At 41.1% G+C, this 15,881-nt stretch overlaps 1 protein-coding gene across 5 annotated transcripts in view; it reads left to right on the top strand.

The window, feature by feature from the left end:
• Window positions 1-15,571, top strand: part of slc36a1 (solute carrier family 36 member 1) — a 35,873-nt gene extending 20,302 nt beyond the window's left edge. For all 5 annotated transcript variants that reach the window (XM_029511906.1, XM_029511905.1, XM_029511909.1 and 2 more), the window contains one exon: window positions 14,603-15,571. In XM_029511906.1, the coding sequence (XP_029367766.1) occupies window positions 14,603-14,877 (275 nt within the window). In that variant the 3' untranslated portion in view covers window positions 14,878-15,571. The remainder of the gene's footprint in view (window positions 1-14,602) is intronic.
• Window positions 15,572-15,881: the final 310 nt, after the last annotated feature.

Genomic DNA, 15,881 nt, shown 5'->3' with positions numbered 1-15,881 from the left:
TTGTGCAACACCCCAATGCATTATTGTGTTTGTGTGTACTCTTCATGGTTGATAGGATGCCTGAGTTAACACTTACAAGTTATGTGCGTCTTTATTCCTGGAGCAGTGTGTGTGTGTTGCTCATGTGTTCACCCAGACAGGTATTTGTGCAACACTTGTTCGCTGGCCTCCCTGTGATGGAGTAGGTGACCTGTGAATGGAAATGGAAAAACCAGTAACGTAATAGCTGTCAGTTTTGACACTACCCTCACTCAACATCAGCTCCAGTATTGATAATGAACGGATAGATTTCCTAAAGGTGTTTAGTTTTAAAAGGTTTATGTGGATATGAGCAGCAGCTCCACATTCGGCAACATTGTGGTCATCTGAAAAAGGGTTGTTATTCTTTAACAATAATAACTGATAGCCTCGGTTCTTTTTGAGGTCTTTGGGGGTGAAGGTAAGACTCAAAATGAAATGACAGGTTGGAGAAACATCTGCAGTCTTACGGGCACAATAAATCAGAAGCAGAAATTCTCCATCTAAAGATCGGTCTAGCTAACAGCCCTCACCTGTCCTTCATTAGCTTTGGAGAGCAGCTGGAAGAATGAGTTAATGGCTTTTCATTTGGCAGATGCTTTTTACAAGTGACTTGCAGAGAGCAATGTCACTAAAGCAGAGGAGAGTTGCCCTCACAGGATGCCTCGGCTCTCTTACACACAGAACAAGAAGCTTTAAGGAATCAGACGCACAACACACCTTGCCTGGATTGCCTCGGCCAGAGTTCATTGCTGCCGATGAAGACATTTAGGCTACCCACAACCAGAAAAAAACAGACCTGGAGAATTGGAAGAAAATGAATGGATTAGTGGATGGATACAAAGTGCTTCTAAAGCAGCTACTAAATGGTTTAATCCAGGCAGCGGACTCAGAAACCAATTCAAGAGGAGTTTCATTGATCCTTTCACTGAACCTGATTTTTGCTTCCATTGCATGCTGTGGCAAGACATGATCGATGACACAAATTAAATTTTGGATGGATGACACTATCCCGTTACTTGTTCTAAAAATGAGCCATGGTCGCTGTTGTTGATGCTGTTTAGAGGAAAAAGAGAAAGCTAAATGAAGCCTTCAAAACAGCTTAGTTTGTCAAAAACAAGGAACTGAAGAAGTAATTGTGTTTGCAGCAGGCACACTGAAATCGATTGCCAATCTACAGGTAATGAGAAGGATGGAAGCTCATGCCCACATTTCGTTGTGTTTGCAATGAATATGGTACGTGTGGACTGAGTATCAGATCAGTAGCATATCCTTTTATCCTTCAAATGGCAGTTTGCTGATGGTACTTATGCAAATATTTGAGTAGAGTTGAGTCAAGAGAAACAGCTGGTGGCACTAATTCTCCAGTCAGGGACATTAAACCTTCACAAACAAGCGAAGATTAAAACGGTAGACTGAAAACATTTATGTTTAATAGATTAATTTAAGGAATGTAATGAATGTGAGTTTGTTTTGTGCAATTCCTCAAGAGCTTTGTCTGAAGTTTTTTTGTCTCTGCAGAACAAATATGCACATGAAAACACACCTGGTAACAATAATCAGTAACTTTGAACTCATAAAAAAGGTCAATGTAGCAGCTGTATTTGAAAACTATCTTCCATCAGCCTCAAATCAGCTTCTTCAAAGCCTATTTTTCTGAAATGGCCAAAAGATTGTCTTCCTGGTGATGAATGCAATTACAATAATCCCGATTTAATGTACACGTGTTATTGAAATGCACCACTCTCCCAGTTCAGTGAGGTAGTTAGATGTCAAGTGCTTCGTATAAAAGCCTGTATTGAATGATGGATGTTGTTATTCAGTATTGGGTTTATGAGCATCAGGCTGGTTTTGTCCACCACATAACTTGACAGATTAACCATTATAAATGGGCAAACATAAGATTTTTATTCCTGTCAGGAAATGTCCTGCTTCAGTTCATTTGCAGCCTCACCTCACTGCACTTCACATTGAATAAAACTTCAAGTCACGGCAGAGTTATTGACTTACAGGACCAGTGCTCTTGTTAGCCCCAGGATCTTCATTTCCTTTATTAGCTGTGATTGGAACCTATAGAGAATTATGCAAATTGGGATTTGCCACAGTGTGCAGGTGTCTGCACATGCATGTTGATAAGCTAATAAAAGGGAATAAATGCATACATGTGCCACTTCATGTCTGCCGGTCATTTGCAAGGCTGCTTGTGGTTTCTGGGGCACCGAGCAGAGTATGTGTTGTTTATGTGGGGGGGGGGTCTGGTGGAGGAATTGTGTTCCTCAGGAGATTTGGTTTTGAATCCAAATTCAAGATGAAATTGAAGCAGTGAAATATCAGCTGCACACAAGTGGAGTCTGTCTTGAAGAGAAATCCTCCAAGAGTCTCAGTCTTTGTACGGAGAGAAGACGTGGCCTCTTTGATGTCAGCATGGCGTAACATTTATCTTTGTTACACCCCCGTTGCTGTATTTTTACCAGTGTTTGCCTTTCTTGGTCTGTGGTGCAAAGTATGAGTGTACAGCATCCAGAGAAACTAAACCCTTGGGAGCTTTGCATGGACCAGCTTCAGCACTGTGTGAAAGAAGAAAATCCTCATGGAAAAGTACCATGAAGACTCTTAGACTGAAATAGAAATCCAGAGAGACCTCTGTCAGTTATTTAGAAGCGTAGCAGAGCCCATGCGTTAGTCCTAAAGGATATTTAATGTTAGACGTTTTCCCGACTTTAACTCTGAGTGTCTGGAAAATATTTGTTCACTTCTTCTTTACCATTTTGAAACGTTTAAATTGGTGGGCTGACAGACCATCCACAATGTCAACATTTCTTTAGAATTGTGCCGGAAAATGTCACAGGATCTCCAATTTTGCCAAAATGGCCAAGAGTTTTCAATATTTCTCATAACCCATCTCTCAAGACCATTTCAGTTTGAACTTAAACATTTAAATGAGAGTTAAAAGCCAGAACAACCACTGTGTTTTAGACTGTCCCTCTTTTAACTTAAACTCCTGCTGGAAAAGGTCGGTTCATTTCTTTTGAAGAGAACTCTCAGTTCTAATTCACCAGAGACAGGCCGAGGGATGGAGGAGTGTACAGTTTTTGTTACTGTTGCTTTGGATCAGAGAGCCTCTGAATGGGAGAGGCAGGAAGGCTATACGCTTCCATATTGTTTCTTGTAGTTGTACTTGTCATGATGCTGTTATATTACAGGGTCTGACAAGGATTGCCCGAAGGCTGTCCTTCTTTTACTGTTTGATCACTTTAATATATCTCACATGAGCACTCAAAATAAATTCTTATCACTAAGCCTCTGGCAAAGCTGGATCCAATGATCTTGACCGGCAGTGGCAGATATAGATTTCTGAAACAACCTCAAAGGGAAAAGCTTTTGTGTACTACTGTGGCTTGTAAAATTGTGATTGATAGCCAGAAAGTGCTGACTAATGTGTGACATAAATATTAAAAATATTGCCACTTGGCAGGAGAAGTTTTCACAAATAAAGGATACAAGCTCACATTTGTAGCTTTCTTATTTATTCTATCATCCAGATGGTTTGGTGGCTGAAACACAGTTTGTATAATATCAGAGCTTTTTGGCTGCAAACTGCTACCTGCTGTTCCTGGAATCAACTGTGTCCCACAACGCCGCTCTTTTGTCCGTTGCTGTCTTATCTTTCTGCTTCCTTTTCACCGTGAACATCCACGTCTTGCTGACTGAGCTCTCCGATGTGTAGGCATCTCCAAGAAAGCCCATTCTTGGTTTGAGTCATGTCTCCAGAGGCAGTATCAAATGTGTCACAGCTCTGATTATCTAGCATTACTTACCATATCACTGCTATACAGATGATACCCAAATATGCCTGTCATCGATGTCGCAGTCTCAGCACAGACTTTTCAAGAACAATAAATGAGAGTTAATCCGTCTATCCATCACAATACCAGTTCTTTGACTCTCTCCACATACCCTAGGCTGCAAAGAACACGAGTGGCCTCTTCAATGAGCATATATTTTTGTATTTAGAATTTTAGTGTAGGAAAAGACACTGTTGATGAGAGTACTCCAAGTGTTCAGACCTCAAGTCTGAACTTGTCGTAAACATGCCATCAATATCTGGTTTTCTGCAAACACCAACCAGGTCCATCAGAATAATTTAAGAGTAATGTAAGAAAACAAATATTCTCCACACAATTACAGCTCTAATAGAAAATCCAGTGAAACATAGACAGCTCTTTCTTTCCACAATTCCCTGATTTAATGGCGCTTTAAATACAGAACTTGCCCTCACCCATGTACACATTCTTACTGAGAGATAAACCAAACACAAATTTGTTGTCTAGCTCCCTATATTGGCTGTACTGGTCATTTCATTTCCTCTTTAAAAGTGCTTCCTTTGTCTGAGTCACTTTGCCACAGGCTTTGGTTGAGCAGCTAGCATGTGCTGTTAAGCTGTTGACGGGAACAAGAGACGACATGAGGATGTCGCGTGAGCCTTCTCTTTTTTTCTTTTTGTACTTCATCCTGGAGCACTGTGGCACAAAGGTGGCACGCCACTGGGAATGCAGGCTGAATGTTGTCGGACTGTAGTGCTGTCATATTTTTTACCCTTTCAAAAACATGGCGTGTGCACACATTCACTGTTGTGTCTTGCAGAGCTGATTTATCTCTGTTTAGCCTTTGCTTTCTGTGCTTGTTTCAGCTGGTGTCTATTAGAGGCACCACATCAAATGTCTGATGTGATGTGATGAACCAACTGTAGGTTTATTGTAGAAAAGGCTTTCTTCAAAACAAAATAACCAAAAAGCCACTATTGATTTCTGCCCATTTTGCTTATTTTGGGGCTACAAATAAGCTTAAATTAAATACTGCTAAATATTTTTAACACATCTATGCAATTAAAAGGGAAATCTGGCTGTAGGAATTTGCTCCCATTCAGCCACAAGTGAGAATAGTAAGGTCTAACACTGAATGCTGGGTCGTGCTGGGTCATGAGGTTCTATTCACAGTCGCTGTTCACGTACAGAGACCCCATGACTAATGCAGGCTGTGATGAGAGGTAGATGTGTTTGTGTGTGTGTCAAAAAGTGTCACACACAAGAAAGTTTAGCGAACAATCTCCAAGCACTAAAAATCCCAGCCTAAACAATGAAATGGAGAATGTGAACCTTTATTTCCATAATTATTTTATTATAGGGCGAATAAAAACAGACAGAAGGTGAACTTGGTATATTGGTAACGTTCCTGTCTTTGGATGTTGTGTAATTCAACACAACAGTTGGACACTGTTTTCTCTATGCTGTGATATTACATCTGTATTTTCTTTTGTTTTCCATCTGTTAGGCCGCACAGATATGTGTGTAAGATAAGGTAACAGTTGTTGCCTGAGTGATCACTTGCACGTGCCTAGTTCTAAAGGTCACATCTGAGAAGCAGATCAGAACACGGTGTCTGAATGTGCAAGTCACATTTTTTTTAAGCTGGCCTTATCTTTGAATGACAACCTTTGTCTGCAAACATGCAAACCGCCAGGTTGCTTCAGCTGAGCTAAAAGAAGCACAGGCAGCGCAGATCGTCAGCCTGAGGATTTCTGTCTTTAGCATGGACCTCCTGCTGGGCGGGAAAGGTCAGCCTCTCCCTCCAACTCCATCTTCCCTCACTTGCTCCGTTTTCTCTTTGCTTTCAGCTTCTCTGTTTTCTCATTGTCAGCATCTAGATATTAGACGCTCATATATTTTCTGGCATGTATTCATTTTAAGTATATCAAAACATATGTAATGTCTTTTATTAATCATCAATGGAATATTACTGGGATATATCAGATATTCATATCTTAAATTGCAGAGATGACTCTCCACTATCAGTGCAGTGGCCATTAGTGAAGTGGCTGTGTTTTTACACGCAGCTCTGTCATATCCCATATGCTCCGCTCAGGAAGATATGGGCTTAAATCAAAATTATGTATGATGTCCAAATTATCCTGAAGCTTTTTGTTTCAAAGAAGAAGAAAACATTTTGCTGGAAGGCACAGTTGTCAGTGCCGGTAAATCTTGTCTTAAGAACAGGACTCAATGATTTGAAGGACAGAAAAAGAAACCCAATTTCTCTGCATCAGAAATTAAAACGCTCTGTCCAGACATGAGGAAAGCTCAAGTCATCATTATTTGATCTTAGATTTCCTCGTCCTTGTGGTTTAAAGCATCGCAGTCTGGCTGGGCTGAATAATATGAGCATGCTGTGTCTATCTTAGTGTCGTACCGACTGCGTTTATTTATTTTTAGATAGTTCAAGGTCACAATAGCTGATTGTGCTGCTCTCACTGTCTTGCACCTCAAAATCCTGAAGTAGCGCCTGAGAAGCTCTTTTATAAATGACATGCACATTTGTATATTCTTTACATTCTATTTTATGTTTTACAGTTCATCTGTTATGTCTGATATCTGGCTGCTGTAACAGAAGAATTTCCCAGTTTGGGATCAATGAAGTACATCTTATCTAGTAAATAGTATCTATCTATCTTTAAAGTCAGGCCAGAACAGCATCAAGGCGAGGACGACCTTCACCCCTTGATGCTGTTGTTTTCTCCTCTTATTTATCCTCCTCATTCTGGGAGCCTCCATCTGTACAACATTTGGGTCCAGAGTCATATATCTTAAAAATAACTAAACAAGCTGGCATGAAGTTTTATAAACATGTTGTGTCCTGAGGATGAATCATGATGCTATCTTGTCCTTTAAAGTAGACTTTTCTGTTGTTTGTTTGTTTCTCCTCTAGAATTCCTGTGACACCAAATTTTCCATTCATGGACTGGAAATATTTAGTTAGCATGTTGTTTGAGTTTTCTGCAGCAAGGTAAATTTAAAGTGGCCTTAGATATCTGATATTAAGGCCTGTTTCTTTTCCTCATGTTTTTTTTTTTGTCAAACCACCAGCAGAGCTTTTGACTCTCCGTCATTGTTTGTTGACTTCTGTTGTTTTTGTGTCATTTTTTGGGGGGGGGGCGTCTAGCAGGTTTCATGTAATCACAGGTTCCATTCCATTCTCTGCGAGCGACATGGCAGGCCAGAAAGTTTTCACAATGCACCACAAAGAAAAGAACGGCAGTTCATGCTGTGGTATGTGTTGTTTGCGTTGTGTAACAAAATAAGCATCAATCACATATTTGACTGTTTATGACTTTTCTTTTCGTCCTTTCACTAATTGTGTCTCTCCTGTGTCAGCAGAGGGACAATTTATGTGATTTGATTCCGAGCCATTTGTAGTTTCAGCATCTCTTCACACGATATTGCCTATTCAGTGGACGCCTTTAGGTCAGCTCAGTTCCTGAGGTGTCATCATTTCTTTACCTTTCAAGCTTCACTTCAGTCCTGTCATTACTTCAAGGCCACCATGTTGGGAAACATGACCAACGTTCCAAATTTTTTTTTTCCGTTCCCTCTTCCTTTTCAAAAGGAAGCTAATGAAATACACACATGAATATTTCACTCAGAACAATAATCTAACAATAAGACAATAAGACTGATCTGACTGATTACGTCAGTATGTTCTTCTTTACCATGCAACAAATAAAACCTCCAACTGTTTAATGTTTGCTCTAACACCTGAATCATTCAAAAATTCATTATAAAATGTTTTCAGTATCACTTAGCAACAAAACGCTCAGGCATGTGACCACTTTGTCCGACATGAAAATGTTCATCTTTGACAGAAGACATTTTCTTGCTTTATATTTTGCTCAAGACGTGTGTAATTTTCTTCAAAATTATAGACCCAGCAGTGATTGATATGGATGTATTCATCAGCCACACTCTAAACAAGCAGCACACCTTATTTATCACACTTTCCCTCGCAATCTCTGAGTACTGCTGCTGCACAATCAGCGTTTGCACGGCCAGCCGGACGTAGGCTTTTCTATCTGATCTAAGTGTAGTGCTTCTATTACTCCACAGACATGGACATAAATGGGGCTATTAGCTCGCTGGATCAGTTGTCAGTGTTGCAGGATACAGAAACATAGACAGTATGTTGTTCGATGACAAGGAGAGAAAACCACTCACACCCTGCCAGCATGACTTCAGTGTGTCTCCTCACTGCGAAAATATTATATTTAAAGGTCCCATGTTTTACTCTTTTAAGGACATATATTTGTGGTCTTAAGAGCCAACAATCATTGTGGCGTAAATGTGCTCTCTAAGGCCTCTCTTTGGAGCTCTAGATTCACTAGCCTCGATCTCAATCATTCTTTATGATATCTGGAATTCATGAGCTCTTATTTTCAGATATAAATGTTGTAGTGTGTGTGTGTGTGTGTATTTCTTTAACAGTTTTTCTCTTTGTGTCTTTCCAGTAAGTTTCAGCGTATTTTTGCACGTTTTACTGAGATCAAATATCATTGATCTCACCTGACCAAAGCAGACAATCTATGGGCATCTGTGTCAAACATGAAAACTTCAAAGGGGATTTTTTTCTTTTTTTTTTTTTTTTAAAGCACAGAGAGGTTGGTGGATTTAGTAAAACAACCAGAGATGCTCTCAGACCTTTGCCTGCTCAACCGAACTGGTCAGCTCATTCTAAAGAAAGAAAGTGATGAGCTGTAGAGTGCTTGTTTGAAGAGTAGAATTCTGTGTTTGCAAGTCCTGAGGCATTAATTGATCCAGAGTCTAACTAAACCATTCAAGCATGCTGCATGTTATTTCACTGTTGCAGTCACTGTACAAATGCCAAATGATAGCATGAATGTATGAACACAACATGGAACAAAAGCTCACATTAAATGTGGGGTAATAACAAGGACACACTAAATCACAGCAATCTAACAGCCTATGAAGACCAAATTATACACAAACACACCTTTTAATGTAGATCTTAGATAACAGAGACTTAGCTTTGAACAGCCGCCTGAGAATTTATGCCTGAGCAGGAAAATGAGAGACTGTGGTGAAAAAGGCACAGAGGTGCCTTGAGACGAAATCACAATGAATGCAAACAACGATTTACCTTCTGAGCTAAAGCCGACAATAGTGGGAAATGATTGCTCTTAATTGTGCAGCTTGAAATGAAAGTATGCTGAATAAGGATGTTTACTGCAATTTCCCAGCCTGGGATAAATAAAGTATATCTATCTATTACTGCTTGTTCAGAGCGAGGCCTCATGTATAAATCCATATCAATTTGTTCTGAAGCTGTGGTTTTTAAATAAATAACATAGGTCTTGAGCACAGTGGAAAGTGGCACGCAGAGCAAAAAAATAAAAAGGAATCACATTTCCTGTTAAAGATTTATATATTTGTAAGGGATTTTAACCCTAACCCAAGTTTAAGGTTTTATTTGTCTCGTGCAGAGGTAATCAAAGTATCTACCTGCTGGCACAGTGAATGAAAGGAAGGGTAAAAACAGCAGAATAAGTTAAGAGACAAAATCACATAAATGATCCAACAGGACAAAGAAAGGACAAACATCAAGAGCCATAGTTGTTTTACCACAGAGCAAGCAATCCCATTTCCTGGCGCCATCATGAAAATCTTATTGCAAAGCAGCACATGGAGGAAGTGTTCGCTGCACATTAGGACTTTAGTGGGGCAACAGCACTAACCACCATGCCACCGTGCTGCCTGTGATGTTTTTCAGTCAATTCAAAATACTTTTTACTCATACTGACTGGAGGTACATAAGGAAATCTGAAAATTAAGGTTCATTCCTCAATGCCGCCATTTTAACAGCATCGTATTGCAAGAGTTTATGAAACTGCCTGCAACATAGTTGTGAGGATCAACTTGACAAATTTGGCATGAGTCAAACAGAATTTTTTGTACACTATAAGGCTCGATAACTATCACATGTAAACACATTTAATCAAGTAAAAAATGCTTTCTGTGCCCTTGACCTCAGTCACACGCTGAAACAGCTTCATCTTTCCTGTTATTTCTCAGGACACAAGAAGGTTGAGTGCGTCTGAAACTTGGCTATTTAAAGCGACAGCAGTTCAGTGGGCGATAAATCCAGAGCTGTGTCTGCTTGAAAAGAGTTTTCCCTTCTCTTTCAGCTCATCGGGGCGAGGAGAAACCCCAACTGCTGACTCAACACTGTGACGAAGTGGTCGCAGTAAGGGAAGTGAGCCAGAGGTTATGCTGATAGAAAAATGGAGGGCAATCAGCAGGGATGGAGTGAGAGGAATTACTCAGGCAAAGTGGCACAGGAGGCATGTTTGATGCCAACTTAATGATCATTAGGGTTCAGGGCTGTTTGGTTAAATTCTATATTTCGCTGGTGATGATGAGACACAAATCAGTATATTTAAAAGGTTTATTACTTTGTCTGCCGCTCTCCAGCATCATGGTTTATAGATTTGTCATTGACTAGGTCTAGGTGATAAATAAATTGTCCACCTACTTATTGCGACATGCAACCACATCTTCTGCAGGGTAATAACCACTGTCATTTTAATGTGACATGGAGCAATTCTTCAGACGGTCGCCGACAGCGAAACCCATTACAAGATGTAATGTGAAGATGGGATAATCAGATTCACAGCACCAAAGTCATCTCAAGGCAAAGTCACTCTGCTCCGTAACAAAAGACAAGAAACAGCTCTGTATGCACCCAGAGGTCGTGGTTATTGCCGTATTTGCTCACAGCTGTCGAATATTGTAAGCTAAAAAACATATGAGACATTAAAAGGCCTCAAGATGACAGATGAAAGAAGCACACACCAATGTGGAAAAGAAATGGCATTTTAAAAAACAAAATGGGAAATAACTATGAACAAAGTTCCCTGACAGAACAGCAGTTGTAGTTCGACTAAATCAGTGGCTCTCAAGTGTTGTAGCATAGTATTACTATACTGGTGTATAGTGTAGTAGTGTCTTTGTCTATAAAATTGTAACTTTTAATGCGTATTAAAAATAAGGAAAGCTAAAAATATAAGAAAAATACACATCCACTTACAGGAAATTAACTTTATTATCCATGTTTTTCAGTCTGAGTGCATTTTCAGAAAATATTAAAAGCGCATCAGTTTGTGTGAACTTCAGTAAAGTGAAATCCTGATAAACCTTAAACACTTTTCAACCAATGAGATGAATGTAACTGCCGGATCAGTCTCCAGGAAACAAGTTACAACATAAATGTACACAACACACAACTGCTTGAACCATTTTGTTACTGCTTTGTGTCAGCAAATCAACCAAAAAATGGTACCATTCACAACTTTAGTCAAAGGAAACACTAATTATTACAGACTGTACTGAACTGAACTGTACCGCTCAGTGGAAACACGTCGGGCTCAAAGCCTCATTACAGTTAAACAACTGAGTCACACATCTGCAGAAATTAGTGAGACAAAACACGGACCATCAGTGTTTACAACGGCGAGAACTTAAGAATAATTTGGTTCACAAGACGTGGTGCATTGAGATGCCCACAAGCTCCGTCTCCTCAAGGAGCGTTGCCTGACGTGGTGCACCTTCTCCCTGCACTGACGGGAGAATCGAGGAGAAATTTGCTATAATGTCGATAAGACTCTTTTACTTTACTGACTGCTGTTTTGAGATGAGACGAGAAGTGTCAGAGAAGTTAAGTCTTGTCTGGTGCTGCCCACAGCTCCACGCTGAGCAGATCCTCTCCTAACCAATTAACATTACGAAACATCTACAGACCTTGGCTCTTCCCTTGCTGTTGGTGTCATTGAAAATGGCCTGCGAGGCTGCCATGGTGCCTGAACTCCCCTCTGTTTTAATGAGCCAAAGTCCACCTGGCGGCCAATCAGCTGGCTCGGAGTGGAGCAGATGAAAGTCGAAGTTGGCCCGGGTTCGGTCCTGTGGCGTTTGCTGACGGCGAGGTGAAGAGATGAGGCAGTAAGACAGCATGACATGCCATCTTTGGAGGGAGGGAAGCCTAAGACTCCCTACCAATCTTAGATCTAATCCCAGAGCATCCCCTCCTGTTGGCCAAGGCTTTGCAGCTGCAGGTAATTGACTCCACCTGGCTGAGGAGTTCTTTCTGCTAGTGGATTTAAAAGTTGGGTACTCGGTTAGAAACTTCCTGCTGACAGTCTGAATACATTCATACTGCGACTTTGTCCCTTTCCTCTGAGTCTGCCACCTATTTCATTTTTCAGCTGCCTGTATGAACTGGCCTGGCCTCCCTGTTGGTGGTGGAGGGTGTGAAGATAAAAGCTTGGAGTTTGTAGTTGTGTGATAGCTTGTTATTCTAAATGATAGCCACAATTCCACACAGATTTAGCTTTACTCACCGTTCATGTCCAAGGAAATGAAAATTAAATTACTACAAAAAGCTCCTGGCTTTTTCCTCCTTCCCACTTATTCCTATTCCCCAGATTTTCACATCTACATGTCTCGACAAAGTCTCATTTAGTAATTAAATTACAGCATTGCGTCAGCAGTATTTTAGCACGCTGGTTGGATCTGATAAACGATGAAAAAGTTACTGTAGAAGCCAAAAGGAATACTTAAAATAACTCCAGTACCCTGGACCTTTGGCAGAGGTGCTCAACTTTCAACAGCCTTTTAGTTTCTGGTCATACAGCAGCAGAAGCAGATGCTGTAATAACTGAAATAACTAAACCAACCTGCCATTTTATGACATCACAACGCAGTGGAGGAGACGTTAAAAGACTCTGAGATGACTTTCAGTTCATGAAATCAGAAATATATCTTCATGGATATCAACACTTAAGACAAACAGCGACAGTATGAAATATTGACGTTGTTTGTGAATTGTTTCTAATTTCAATCTCTTTCAAGAGTGTCAACTTTAAGATGTGATAATTGACATTTACAGTTAGAACCTCTGCGACCTCTGCAGCGTATGTTTTTATCAAACACTGTGATTGATTTACCCAACAGCATAAAACCAGCATCGCCACATTTTCTCCCTTTGTCACATCTCTGTCTTTTTCTGAAGGAGGCTGTACCTGTGGGAGAGCTCTCAGGCACCAAAGATCAGAAGGCTGAAGGGGAGAAAGTGGAGCGTTTTCTCTGGATCAGTTATATCAGCCCTTGGAAGGCCAAATTAGTGTGCTTGACGCGTTCGCTCTTCAGCCCTTTGAAGCTGTCTGATGATCCTCATTCTGCCTCCCTGTCTTGGGGGACTGCAGACAGGCTTTTTAACTGCAGCCTTTGTTTCCATGAAGGCTCAGAGCACTCTTTAGCCATGCACCGCTCCTTCTCCCCCCTCGCCGTCCTCCTCCACAGCCTCACTTGATGGCTCAGGAATCTTCAAATGTGGTTTTGAAGAACGCCTTTCAACGGGGAGCCCCATTCCCTAGACGTGGCAGGTTTATTCTGTGGGAGCACACCCTCTGGTCACATGAAAGCTTGACCTTGCCATCACCCTGTATGTTAATTTAACAGACTTTGTGAACGGGCAGTTGCAAGCAATTGATTATGCTTTAAAGAGTCTTTTGTCAGCCGCTGTTTTGGGCGTCTGACAAACAGAAAGAAGAAGAACACCTGACTCGTCCTCTCCGCTCTCTGTGGGAGAAGATGGTTACTGACAGTCTGTGTTTTTGTGTGTGTGTGCAGCACATTTCTGGTGTGTAAATTGTGTAAGCTTCACCCAGCGGGGTCGGAAACGCACACCTCGGCTCCGTCAGTGGGTCGGAGCGGGCCCTTGTTTTGTCTGGCCGCTGTTTGTGTCCTCCGTGACAACGTGGCGAAGGTGACCATAGCAGCGTGGTCACCACAGCATGTGAAAAGCAATGGCAGCCCAGGGTCACAACCTCTTGCTTTCTCGCTCTTCTTCTCACCTTCTCTGAACGCCTCTCATCTGCTGCTCCTGTCCGCTAAAGAAAAGATGAAAATGAAGGAATCGTCTTTTATGTCTCTTCCAACAGAGGGAGAACATGATCGAAGTTCTGCATCACAAACACAAAGAGGCCGAACGTCGCTGTGTTTGTAAACGAATTCAGGTTTTACTAAAACGTGTTTCTGTTTCCAAAAAAGCTTGATACACACAGTCACAGTAAGTCTGATACGTTTCCTGTGTTCTTGTTTGATTTAGGGGAAAATAAAAGACCTTAGACCTGAAGTGATGATGATTCTGTCAGTCGTCTCAACAACGCAAAGGAGTCTCCCAACCAGGATGTGTCTCCTCAGGCAGTTGTTCGTACTGACGAGCCCTTTCTGATAGAGATTCTGAAAATCATTGAAGGATGTCTTCATTTTTAGGATAAAATCTCTTTAGGCGAGGGAAGGCTTCCTCATCCTTCTAAAACCTGACAAGGCATTCCTGCCTCTCACAGTGAGCTCAGTAAAAATGGGCTCTGATTTTCTTCCCCTCCTTTGAAGATTCATGGAGAAGAAACGGTTGTCAAACTCCAATAACACGGTTATGTAAATAAATACTACTGCCTTTATTTAAGTTTACACTCAAATATAGAAGCTAACACGAGGCAGCCTGATTATGAAGTTGTGATTAATATTTAGTTTATGTTAGTGCCGTCACAAACGGTAACATCTGGACGGCTAATGGAACAAAGTATTATTAGATCTGAGGTCATGGTCGGGGTGAGCAGTCCCTTATTTTCCTCTCGAGCAATGTGACCTCTCACCCCTCTGTTCTATCTGTTTCCCTCCAGGTGCTCTCGCCATTCTGATACCGGAGCTGGACCTCGTCATCTCCCTGGTCGGCTCGGTCAGCAGCAGCTTCCTGGCGCTGATCTTCCCTCCCCTCCTGCAGATCATAGCCTTTCACACGGAGGGCCTGTCGCCGCTGGTCACCGCCAAAAACGTGGTCATCAGCCTGGTGGGGTTGGTCGGCTTCCTCACAGGAACTTACATCGCCATCGAGGAAATCATCAATCGAAACGCGGAGAAACACCAAGAGACGTTCTCCTCCTACATGGTCCAGTGATGGCGGGAAGTGACTCTCGGCAGGTGGAGATAAACCCACCCAGGACATTTAGGAACAATTTTAGGGCACATTTAAAATTTTCCTCCTCTTTGATTCGCTGCTGTTGGACATGACGACCAGTTTAGGGATAAAATCGCTGAGGAAAATCGCTGAGGAAGCCTGAAGCTGTAAGGATTCGTGGTTTCAGTGTTGTGTTTCATTATGTCACAGCGGTACGACAGCATCCGGGAGTATTCATGTTTGATCAAATCCAGCCGCTTAGTGCATCGAACGATAACGTAGTAACATTAAGAGATAATTACTTCAAGTCGGAGTTAGGCTTTTAAGGAATCAAAGGTTTTTAGAGGTCTGATATCAATTTACAGCCTGACGACATTAAAGTTTTTAAGTTTTAAAATCAAACTACCTCACAAACTGGCATCAATTTGATCTTTTAAAATGTTTGACATCAAGACACAAACTTTTAACCTTTTGTCCAGGCAGTATCTCCTCTCAGACCTTCTCAGCGTCTTGTTTTAGAAAAAGCGGGGGAAAAAATTACTTGTTTTGTTGCACTTTGATTTTATGCCTTATTCAGCAAGATGGCACAATACTTTGACAGTAGTTCTAAACAACGCATTACACAAACTTTAAATCAAGTAACTGTAAGAGAATTAAAAAAAAAAAAAAAAAAAAAACTAACTAAAAGACTAAACAAGATCGGGTATCAAAATGATTCAGCTCCAAATGAAAACCACAGATTCTTTATCACATCCCAGCAGTGCGTCCTTATTGTACATAATAACATCACAGACACACAAATCTTGTTATTATATCACTGCTGGTTCAGCTGCAGGTTTAGCTTTTTGCAAGAAAGAAAAAAGGGAGCACGGGCTTCATCATGTCTGTGTGATCTCCCACAGCAATTATCACACCCGGCACCACATTAGTATTAAGTTATCAGTCACCACGCTGCACTTTCATTGGATTTCTTTAAACACTTTATCAGCATTAGACAGCGAAAA

The sequence above is a fragment of the Echeneis naucrates genome, chromosome 10 (genome assembly GCF_900963305.1).
Source record: "Echeneis naucrates chromosome 10, fEcheNa1.1, whole genome shotgun sequence".
Classification (NCBI taxonomy): domain Eukaryota; kingdom Metazoa; phylum Chordata; class Actinopteri; order Carangiformes; family Echeneidae; genus Echeneis; species Echeneis naucrates.
The sequence above is the reverse complement of the archived record's forward strand: the minus strand, read 5'-3'. Positions and strand labels throughout refer to the sequence as shown.